The following is an 11,467-nucleotide window of genomic DNA, read 5'->3' as shown; positions in this document are numbered from 1 at the left end:
AACAGCACAAGGTGTTGACCAGACCTCCAAGTTCACTAGATCCTAAACTGATCCACAGAGGCCCCTCCCCTCAACCCACAGGAGACAAAGACCCCCACCCTCAGAAGACCCATGTCCATCCTCTGATGAGTCACAACTGTTTTGGAGGCACAAGGGAGACCTACACAGTCATCATAATGTTATGCCGGTGTGAAATTTTTCTCCTTCTGCAAAGTAAAGATTAAAAGAAAGCGACAGTAATGCTGGACAGCGCTAATAAAGTCATAAAGACGTCACACGTCACTGAAGACGTCACCACAGTCTTTAATAACACGTGACTTTGACATGTAATCGATTCAACCAGCATTTTATGACTGGAGGTCAGAACATGACGATGGAAAGAGGGAATACATCAACTGTCTTAAAAGTCTCAAAACAAACAAACATTCAGGTGACATGATTTAACAGAGATAAATCAGTGTTGGGTCAAACAGACACTGGTTCATCTGAAGGGATTGCAGCGCACACACACACAGACACACACACAGACAGACACAGGTGCTGTATTTCATAATGCTGTTTATTCTCACAATTGGTTACATTGATAAAGTGTACAAATCAGTGAGCAGCAAACGGAAGCCAACACACCCATCTGTGGGAAATGGAGTGTGTGTGTGTGTGTTGTTGTTGATGTGTGAGCTTAACAGAGACCGTGGGAGTCCACTGCTGTTCTCCACCTCCTTCTCCTCCTCCTCCTCCTCCTCCTGAGATGTGATCAGAAGTGGACTCCCAGCTCTCAGTGTACAGGTACAAGGTGAAGATATATTCCTTTATCTGCCATTTGTTTCTGCAAAGCGGAGCTCGTTGTAGCGTTGTGAGTCAACCAGGGACCGAGACAATGACACAAGAGTCGAGAGACCTTACTTGCCTCAACTAATAAAACTGGTATATAACTTTATAAAATAGAATAAATAAAATAAAAAATATTTCTGTTCAATACATACAGTCTTTCTTTCAACCATCCAAGGGCATGCAAGACTTTTCGTGACTTTTCCATCTCTCCAGATCAACAGAATGCATAGATAATTGCTCAGTTAAATTCAGCATCAACTTAATTGTCAACTGTGACAGTTTCCAATCGCCTCTACTCGTTTCATTATTTGCTCTCGTATTTTTCTTATCTACAACAATGTATAGCAGTATTTTACACTTTGGCCATTTGGTGAGTTTAAAAAAAAAAAGAAGAAGAAGAAGGCATTTCATTACGAAAAAGACAGAAAACTAAAGACATTCAAAAATGAAAAGATAGCTTATAACAATGATTAATGCCAAACATTAAATGGGTATTATGTACAATTTTTGTCTTCTCATTCACATTTCAACATCTTCGTGTCAAATGAAGGTGACGTGGCCAAACAGAACTAGTTGCTTTAATACGTCGGTTCACTGTGGAGTTCACCAACCAGGTGCAACACAGTGAGTGCGATGCACCCAGATGTGTAACACTGTGAACGTTTGCTAAGCCCCAACCGTTGAAACGATGGTGTCTCTTTCATTTCATAGACACGGAAAGTAAAGCAGCTTCTCAGGGCCACCAGCAACCCACAGTTTAAACGGCCAAGATCACAAATGTGTGTATTTCTGTGTAGACTGCATATGTGAGCCTCACGGAAAATCCTACTGTTTGTGGTTTCATGCGACGACAAGGTAATTGACAAATTCATGTCTCCAGTTGTGGAGAAAATGTTAGTGCAGAACTTGCCCAGTTCAATCTACATTTATAGAGACACATGGTGGACTAACCTTTGAGCACATATACGTTTTATAACTGGATGCATGAAATGAATCACATCTCATGGTCTTTGATCAGTTCCCTTTGCTCTTTGCTGTCTTGTAAATACTGAAAACAGCTACAAATGTGTGCACAAAAATTAAACACATTCTGAATACACCACGGTTGTAACAACTAATTTGCAACATGGAAAATGAGACCACGTGAGGAGCATGTGAACGCACCGCGTATCGGCCTGTTTAGCTAGCGTACAGTTATGTAGTAACATCCCTTCAACCGATGTTCGGTGACCCTGCTGCTCATGTTACTCTCATCTCTGAAGTAGCAGCATAATACCACCTACCGTCTTCTTTACAGTGGCAGGTTTCCCACGCACAGTGCGCTGCTGATGGGTACACCACTTCAACATGTGGGACAATCCCAAAGCTTGACGGACAGCTGTGCTCAGACAAACGCCGTCTGGTTGGAGGGGTTTAGCAAACGGTCAGTTAGATTCAGGTTCAGTATTAATCTGCAGCCTACATCCAACGGTTAAACCCACGGGGCGACGTGTTTGTGATTCAAGGCGAAATAAAGGACTTCATTAGCTATTACCATACATCCAGTCTGGTCAGATATGTGACAATAAGCGGGGAGGAACGGATCCGTGTCAAACACCCGAAAAGCAAGTGATCTGGTGGCGCTGATGAAATCAGAGAGGACTCATTCAAGTGAACAGAACCCTGGAGACAGAGGAGTAGCAGCCCAGTAAAGTCCTGTTAGTGTGAGTCAACGTTTCTCTCTCCGTCGACTCTCGAAAAAACCGCCAAGATAAAATCACTCCCTTAAACCATCTCCATTCCTCACAGTTCAGTGAGCTGTGGACTAAAATCGTTGCGAAGCACATATAAAAACACATTCCTCATGTCTTCTTTCTCTTCCTCCGGGCTTCTTTTATGTCACCGATCCCCTTTTATTACTTGACGTGATGACTGATACTGAGGGGAGGATTCAAAGGAATAATCAAATTTCCTCCAGCATGTGTATCAAAGCAGCAGCAGCAGCGTGCAGACGCCTCCTGTGTTTGAAAGCAGCCGTCCAGTACTGGTCACAGAAAGCAGGGGAGCGGAGGACGGAGGGGTCAACACCGTCCACCCCGTCTCTGTCTCCTCCTGCGTTATGGCTAACGTCTGCCATTTCCTAAGAGATAACAAAGAACTCAAAGAAGACGCGAACAGGAAGGATGTGAGGGATGTTTCGGGTGAAAGGTCACCGCTCGTTCTGACCCTTAAGGCCTGAGTCCGGCACGCTCGATGAGAAACTAAGAATTGAGAAGACGGGTTAAACAACTGATGTGGCTTCTGATTTCTCACCCCTCCGCACGTCTCTCTCTGGAAGCAGCAGCAGTGGATTGATATTGTACAGAACTGGTTCACATTTAGATAAAAGTTCATGCAGGATCAGGATCGAAGGGATTAGAGGGTGTAGACTGACGAACACATCTACCTCTTCAGTCTGTAGCAGCTTCCTTCTCTCTTGTATTCGCCACTTATCTAAGTAGGAAAACCAGACGCACGAGGGCTTTTATGACTTCTTCCTTTGCTTGATGTCGTGTGTCTACTGGAGGAGAAAGAGGGCCGGAGAGGGGAGGAGCCACTACAGACTAACAGGACAACCAGGTGAGTGATGGGCAGAGTGGTAAGGTGTGGGAGGTCATGCTGGCAGCACAGGCACAGACACAAATACACTAAGAGCATGGAGAGGTCCGCAAGTCTGGCCAGCGATTGGCTCGCTCATCACACATGCGGTGCTTGAAGAGCACTTCCTACTTCTTCGTTTTTTTGCTCTCTCTTCTTCTTCGGACGAGAGCTACTTCTTATGTACACTTTAACCTTCACCACCATCATTCAGGTGTTTCTTTTGCCGGTTCCTTCTCGATGTGGGATTTGATCGTCCGTTCATCTCAGTTAGTTTGAGTGAACAGACTTGGATTTTGCTGCTCGGGAGCTGATAAACTCTCGAGGTGAAATTCCAATTTGCTCCCACAAAAAAAAAAAAGAAAATAAAAAAAGCGAAGGAATCGTGGCAGGTTTCCCAGACCCTGGGGTTTAGCTGTGTTTCCATGGTTACTGGGGGTGTGTGGTGGTGGCGATTGGGTTTTGGCAGCTATGCGGCGAGTTACCATGGTGACAGGGTGGGGGGGTTGGGTGGGATGGGGCTGTGGTGGAGAGCCGGTAGCGCTTCGCCGTGGTTACTGCGGCAACTCCGTGACGGGTCTCTTCTGTTTGAGGGTGTCGATGAGAGACAGGACGCCTCGCTTCACGCTGGTCGAGACCCGGCGGGACACAGAGTCGCCAGGGGGGGACGAGCCGCAGGCCTTCTGGGAGGGGGGCCGAGCCACCAAGCACTTCTGATACCGCAGCTGAGACCATAATGGAGAGAGAGAGAGAGGGAGAGAGAGAGAGAGAGGAAGAAGAAGAGAGATATTGTAAATAAGAGAGAGTTACAGCTGCTGAGTCTTGACAGTGGAGGTTTGTGTGTGTGTGTGTGTGTGTGTGTGTGTGTGTGTGTGTGTGTGTGTGTGTGTGTGTGTGTGTGTGTGAGGGAGAGGGATGCTTGTGCAGGCTGTGATCAATAGTAATGACTGACGACTCCTGTCACTGTGAATCAGTTTTAGTGTGTGCGTGCGTGCGTGGGTGTCCATATATAGAAAGTTCTGATGTGTGGTCAATAGCCCAGCGAGCAACCAACTAATCTTGCGGCTCACATGGCAGAGAGGAGCAGAGGAAGGTGAGTAACCCCCCACTAATGGGCTGCATTATGGCAGAAACCACACAGATGGCATTATGGGCTGTTACTACAGACATCACACTAATAAAATATAAACTCTCTACATATATAAAGGCATAATAGCTTGAGAACTATAAGAAGCTCACATGAAAATGTGTCTGGAGTCGCTCTGCTGGGAAGTGATAATGGTTTGGAAAGTTCTGCCGGCCAATCAGGTAGTTGGGGCAGTGATGGACACCAGAGGGACGGAGACACATTCGTCACTGCGTATGGTCAACTTCCAGTGAGAACTGATGCTCAACACAGACTGTACTCTACGTTTTGGTGTCTTCTCTTGATCTGAATGTGTGATTTATAGGAACAGCGCTTTGACAGAAAGTCCCATTGCAACCTGAATGCACCATATGGGTTGGACAGTAAAACAGCCTCCTGTCAAGACTGAGCAATCAAACCCAGACGAGACTCCTGGCAAGGACAATAGTGGCTCTAAATATCTGAGCCCGTCTGTACTTTTAGTGGACGACCTTGGCTTCAGTGAAATTTATAATGCATAAGGATTTTTTTTTTTTTACATTGATACGTTCAGCTGGTAAAAAAACAAACCTGTTTGTTTAAGTAATTTTCTACCTCTGATGAGTTTCTGATGTCTGTGTTCAGTGAAGCTTTTTTTTTCTTCTTCCTTAAAGTTCAACTGAACGAATGCAGATAAAGATTTAACATTTTGCAGTGCTTTTCATCATCCTGTATTATTTATTAACCGAATCGGAGCCGGCTCAGTGTATTTGAGGCTGTGCTGTCAGCCCGCGCGCCAGACTGCTGCAGTGTCCCTCAGTGACTCACCATACAAGCCGCCTGCACGGCCTCAGACACGCTCCCGGCATTGGGCTCGCACCAGAAGACGTGGCAGTCGAAGCGATGGCCGCCGGCGTCCATGATGAAGGCGAACGTGTGCACGTCACGCCCGACGCCCATGAAAGACAGGAAACGAACGCGACACTCCACCAGCACCTCTGCCTCGTCCTGGGCGGAAATATTGGGGTGTGAGATGAGTCAGAAAAACACGTAGAGTACAGTTCAATCTTTTACACATAGGGAATTAAATGCATCAGCACGAGACATCATCGAGGGATTTTCAGCTCTTAACAGATGAGCTGTCCAGTAAAACTACAGCCTTCTAATAAACGGACCCAGCTGGACTTTAAATGCCTCGCTCTTACAACAAAAATCACCTGCAAGGTCCAAAACTGTTAAAACTTTACATGCAGAGTTAACACGGGTAGGGCTGCAGTCTGTAAGCTGCACTTCAGTCTCATTACGCAGGTCAGCAGCTTGCTACCTTTATAGCAGACAGTATCAATTAAACATGTGCAGTCCAGTTTTTTGATTGCAGTCCATCATGTGGAAATCAATAGTTAATTGTTTGGAAGCTCATGAAATGTCCATGTGTTCTCCTGCTTCCGACATAGTAAAGAAGCACCCATCTGGGGGAAACAAAGACAGGGGAGACACCAATGATTCAGACTGCTCCGACCAAGTGGGCCGACACATTTTGTCAGTTTTCCACACATACGGTGTCTGAACGGGATGACGAGGCCTTTGAATCCTCGGTTATGTCCTGCTGCCACTGATGGCACGGATGCAGAGGTTTGCTTTGACTGTGAAGGAAGTTGAGTCCACAAGTCACCTTTTTTTTTTCCTGTATATAGAGTTTGTTTTCTGGTATTTTTCATTTTCCAGAGAAGGCTCATAAGAAAGGAGCAGACAATGCCGGGGTTAGTTCATAGCTCGGATGCGTGTCTGACCTTGTCTTTGCTGATGGTGACTGTGGCGTCTGCCACATTGAGGGCCACCGGGGTCCAGTCGTCTCTGTTGGAAGAACCGACCAGGCTGTCTATAGCTCCATTCAGTATATCCATACCTGGTATATATAAACAAAAAAAGTGAATTATTATAAAGATCAGCATTAACAGCGACCACGTAGTCTGTGTGTGAATGCTGTGCGTTTGTGCGTCGTACAAACCTATAGGTCTGGCCACGGGCAGCATCCCAAGGTAGTACACCTGAAATTTCTGGACCAGCTCTGTCTTTGGTGTGGGGAACTCTGCTGAGGAGAATTCAACGCACATTTAACAGGCGCTCGGATACATGCCATAGATAATATATTACATTACATGAGCTTGTTGGTGCTTCTTGCTTCTGTTTAATTAAATAAAAACTTTTTTGACAGAGCCAGTGACGGAACCGTGCGATGGGAATCGTTTGACCTTATTTGGGATTAGTTTTTAGTTCTATTCCCGAGCCTAAACTTATTAAAATGTATTATGTTTTACACTTTTAAAAGGATCACAGATACCAAGCTGAACAAAATTCACTGTGCTGACAGCAGTCTTGGAGCTAGGAGACATAGGCAGGGACAGCAAAAAGAGCTATCTGTATCCATACACTAGTAAATGAAATGTGTTCTGCCTGTTTCACTAGAGCACAGAAGACCAACTGTGAGCTACAAAGCGACGGGGAAATCACTTAATACGGGGACAAAGTTGAACTTGTCATGACTTTGGAACATTAACAGAGCATATTATGATGACACAGTTACTCCAGTCATGGCTGCTTGAAAGCATCCACAAAACCACCAAAGAGATAACTACACTGTATCTCATACATACATACATACACTGTTTGGATTCTACTGTGAACGTAGTACGAAGCCTACCTTGTAAAGGGAGATCAAGTCCTGCTTGCATCCTGTCCTGGAGAGAGCCTCCTGCCATGGCTTTGGCATTCTTACGCTCCGTCATTATCTGGAGGAGAGCAAGAGGAAAAAGGAGGCATGGGAGTTGGAAGAAATGGCGTGAGAAAACGAATCCAGATCGGTATGTTGTTGGCAGAGACGCAGAGTGAAGAGACAAAAGGCAGAAAAACCGTGTGACAAGTGCAAGAAGGAGAGGGAGGTGAGGAAAAGAGATGAAAGCATCAACGCGAAGGATCTTCTGAGAACCTGGAGAGGCTTCACCCACGACGCTGTCATGCCATCTATCCACTTCACCCCGGGGAGACACGCACTCGCACTCAAACACATACAAATTAACCAGGTCACACTCTTCCTTACGAAATAGGATAAAAGCTTCTCCTGCAGTGCAGCTCACAGGGGAGAAACACAGAGGGGGCAAAGAGAACCTGACGGACGACAACAGGCAAAAACATTCACCACTAACTCACACACGCCTAGAGACACAATATATGTATATAATTAAAAATCTGTGTCTCATCTCAGCAACCCCTGCTGTGATCAGCTCTCCATCTTTCTTTATTTATATTTTTTAGGTGACAAGCCTGAATTAATTAGACTCTGTGCTCTGTAATGGAGTTACTGGTATTAGTGTAGAGGAGGGGTCTTCAATGTTTTTCGGACCTAGGACCCCCAACCTGATGGAGAGATTAAGTAGGTACCTACTATATGTGTTCTATAGTAAACTCGGCCTCATGCTATTTGAAATATACATTATTATTATCATTTTGCATTCAGTATTAAGCTGTCCTTTATCCCTTTACTAAAATATGTTGGATTCATTCAATGTTTATTTAAAGAAATTTTAATTTGTGGGGGAAATTAATAAAATATATATAAAAAAACAAAGATTTTGCGACCCCCTAGAGTACCCCGGGCCCCCTGTTGAAGAGCAATGGTGCATCTTTTCTCTCTGGAAAACATTTCAGGGACAAATGTGTGCCCTTGTTAAAAACCTACACTGCATTAGGAGTTGGCATGAATGAAGGAACTACTCTTAAGTCAACAATAAGTCCATTAATTCTGTCCACAGAGCAGAAACAATAAAAGCAGTGGTTTGAATAGTGCCCTTTCTGTTTGAATTCATCTGTATTCATCTAAGAGCGGAGTATAAAGGAGGCCCTCTGATAACTGTGTTTGGGAGAAACACTTTTTAGGCTTGAAAAGACCATCATTTTAATTTCATCATCGGACTTCGAGGGGACTGCAGATACAGTTATTAAGATGTGTGCACAGACTGCGGGACGGTGAACACGTTGAACCGGTCTCATGTATTATTTGTCATGCGCTACGACCGCAGAGTGAGAGCGGTGCCTTTTGCAAAATTAAACCGTGACAAAGCACCGCATTTTGTTGCTTTTCACGTCGAGTGGGAGAGGGGACGTTCTTACAGCAGGCTTCATCTGCTTTTGCCAAATCCAAACACGGCCTCAAGTCAGGAAGCCTAAACAACTCACCCGGGAGCAGATCTCATGCAGGCTGGTGGCGATGGCTTTGGCTGGCGTGTCACAGCGGAACACATGACATTTCAGGATCCTGGTGTTTTTATCCCTCGCCACATATGCAAAGTCCCTGAGAAGACAGAATAAAAAAAGAAAGAAAGGGTTTGTTGGGCTAGTTTTGGTCGGACTCGGAGACAAGAAAGATAAATGACGAAGCGCCGACGTGTAGACATGATGTGTGCATGTGTGTGTCCAGCTTTGACAGCTCACGGAGACGGATGAGGGATGAGTCGACCTTTGTAAGTGTGATGAAGACGGGACAGAAACACACACGCACACACGTGCACGCAAGTCGATGGACCCCAGAGATCAATACAGCAGCGTGATGCAAGAGGGAGTTGAATAGAGCGACAGCAGGCAACAACTTTCCCCCCTGGGCCCACTGGAGCCGAAAACAATTTAACCCCGCTGAACAGAAACGAAAAGAAGAAGGAAAGGAGGTCGACTGAGAGAGAGGAATGAAGACGGAGAACATTTGGTAGAAGAAAAGATACTGCTACATCAAATTAAACCGCTGCGTTCAAGAATTCACGTAAACCAATCTAAATAACTTCCCTCGAGTGGTGTGCTTCAATGTGCCACGCAACAGGAAACACAGGCCCGAGGGTCGACAAGGTTTCTGAAGAACAGACCCTCGGGGAAGCTCTCCACTACGGTGTGTAAGTGTGCATACTTAAAAAAAAAAAATAAAATACTTGTAGACAGACGAGGACAGAGGAGGTGAATGAGGTCACTTTCATTTCCTACATGTCATGAATGTGTTACAGTACGTCAAGAGTCGTGCTGAAGAGGGAGAGAATGAGACGCAGGAAATGAAGCAATAAGAAACGTCGACACTGTGGGAGGGACGTGGAGGAAAGGAAGGAATGTGTTTACCTCTCTCTGAATCCAAGGTAGCGAGGGAAGAAAGGAAGACAGTTAGTAGAAGAAAAGAAAAGAATCCATCATTTTAGTCCCCTGCTGTCAGACATAAGTCAGAAGTTGCAAAGAAACACGGGGCGCGTGCACACACACACAAAATTCAATTCATTTTTCATGCCGTCTCCTTCACTCAAGCAGATCTTGATAAAAAAAAAAAGCAACACTCCTTATTTTTTATGCATACCTAACCTTGAACTGAAATATGAAAAAGTGACAGAAATTCAATAAGTTATTGGAGGAACCGTGGGACACGCGCTGAATTCTAGTTGGGCGCAATTAGCTTTAACTGTCTGATGATGGTTTTTGTTTCCTAAAAGTCTTAAAGGAAGCAGCTCAGGAGATTCTAAAGGAGACATAAAGAAGAAGTCAGTGAGATGGGAGTGAGGCGAACACAATGAGACGACAGTGAAATACCGGCGGAGGAAATTGGAAGTGAGCGGCAACAATGTAAAAGATAAAGATAAAAGCGAACAGACGAGGGGAGGATAAAACACCCAGATGAGGAAAGAAGATAAAAGTCAGAGGAAAGAGGAGGACGGAGGTGGGGGGGGGGGGGGGGGGGGGGGCGACGGGGAGCGATATCTCATTTCGAATATAATCTTATCGTCTTGCCGACGCCCCTGAAAATGTCAAGGTTGCTGTGGGAATCTGTAATCTCTGAGGCGATAATGAGTTTTGTGGCACACGGAGAGCGGGGGAGGCACCGGGGCACCATTCATGTGCTGACACAAACGCTCCAGGCTTTTCACGAGGGTGTAAAAGTGTGTGAACATGTGTGACAGAGGGAAATACCTGCCCCGGCCGGGTTTCCAGAACACCCATGAATAAATAAATCTAATGAATATATATTAATGGAAAGGGCGTCCAGATAATTACAGCATATGTGGCTACAGGGAATTTTACACTTCTATGTGAGAGACAGTAATTATTTAAAATGTAAGCTGTGGAGGGAGTTTAGATAGAGCAAAAGAAACAAAATTTTAAATTTTTAGCCCTGAACTGCTGCACATTTTAATCATTCATCAAGAGCAGAAATTCTGCTTAACACAACTTCATCGTTATGTTTCTAATTAGCACTGCTGTCCTTAAATAAAAACCCAGCAGAGAGTAAACAAACACAACAAGCATCCACATGTGTTTTTTTTTATTTTTTTTATCCACCATGTCCTTAGCTCTCGTTAAATTGTGACATGCACAAAAGAACCATCAACACTCAAATACTCAGAAACGTCCCTACAGGCTGTGGCCTCAAATCCGGGCTTTCCACTCCTTTTTCTTGCCACTTTGTAATGGAACAAGAGTGCAGAAGTGAGGGTGCCAAAAGTAAGAAAAAAAGGTTTATAAATATACTCACAGCGGCTTGTTTTCCTATCTTGGCAGCTAATCCTGTGAGCGTGAGCGTCTTTAAACGCTCACACCATCAATTCCTGGAGATACTGGCTGCGTGCACACTCTCCTCAACCTGTCCGCTCCACACCCAGTGAGCACTAACCATACCTCCCCCTCTGGCAGCTTCATCGCCCTCTCCCTCTCTCCTGCCAAAACCCCCCCGTCTCCTCCTCCTCCTCCTCCTCCTCCCCTCTCCTCCCTCCTCCCTTTGCTGCAGCTGAGGTATCCCCACTGTTCAGACTCCCTGCTATATGCAGATGTGGACGGCAGAAATAAAATTTACGAACGCGGAAAACAAACGTTTGAAAAGGCGCCGTAGAGTTTATT

General features: G+C 45.2%; 1 protein-coding gene across 9 annotated transcripts in view; it reads right to left on the bottom strand.

The window, feature by feature from the left end:
• Positions 1 to 541: 541 nt before the first annotated feature.
• Positions 542 to 11,467, bottom strand: part of apbb2b (amyloid beta (A4) precursor protein-binding, family B, member 2b) — a 41,309-nt gene continuing 30,383 nt past the window's right edge. For 6 of the 9 annotated variants that reach the window (XM_047577871.1, XM_047577868.1, XM_047577877.1 and 3 more), the window contains 7 exons: positions 9,707 to 9,712; positions 8,786 to 8,900; positions 7,254 to 7,341; positions 6,561 to 6,644; positions 6,343 to 6,458; positions 5,381 to 5,560; positions 542 to 4,172 (listed from right to left, as the gene is read on the bottom strand). In XM_047577871.1, coding sequence (XP_047433827.1) covers positions 4,002 to 4,172; positions 5,381 to 5,560; positions 6,343 to 6,458; positions 6,561 to 6,644; positions 7,254 to 7,341; positions 8,786 to 8,900; positions 9,707 to 9,712 — 760 coding nt within the window. In that variant the 3' untranslated portion in view covers positions 542 to 4,001. The remainder of the gene's footprint in view (positions 4,173 to 5,380; positions 5,561 to 6,342; positions 6,459 to 6,560; positions 6,645 to 7,253; positions 7,342 to 8,785; positions 8,901 to 9,706; positions 9,713 to 11,467) is intronic. The other 3 variants (XM_047577874.1, XM_047577875.1, XM_047577876.1) reach the window with 3 other exon arrangements.

This window comes from Mugil cephalus, chromosome 2 (assembly GCF_022458985.1).
Source record: "Mugil cephalus isolate CIBA_MC_2020 chromosome 2, CIBA_Mcephalus_1.1, whole genome shotgun sequence".
In the NCBI taxonomy this organism is placed as follows: Eukaryota; Metazoa; Chordata; class Actinopteri; order Mugiliformes; family Mugilidae; genus Mugil; species Mugil cephalus.
The sequence above is the reverse complement of the archived record's forward strand: the minus strand, read 5'-3'. Positions and strand labels throughout refer to the sequence as shown.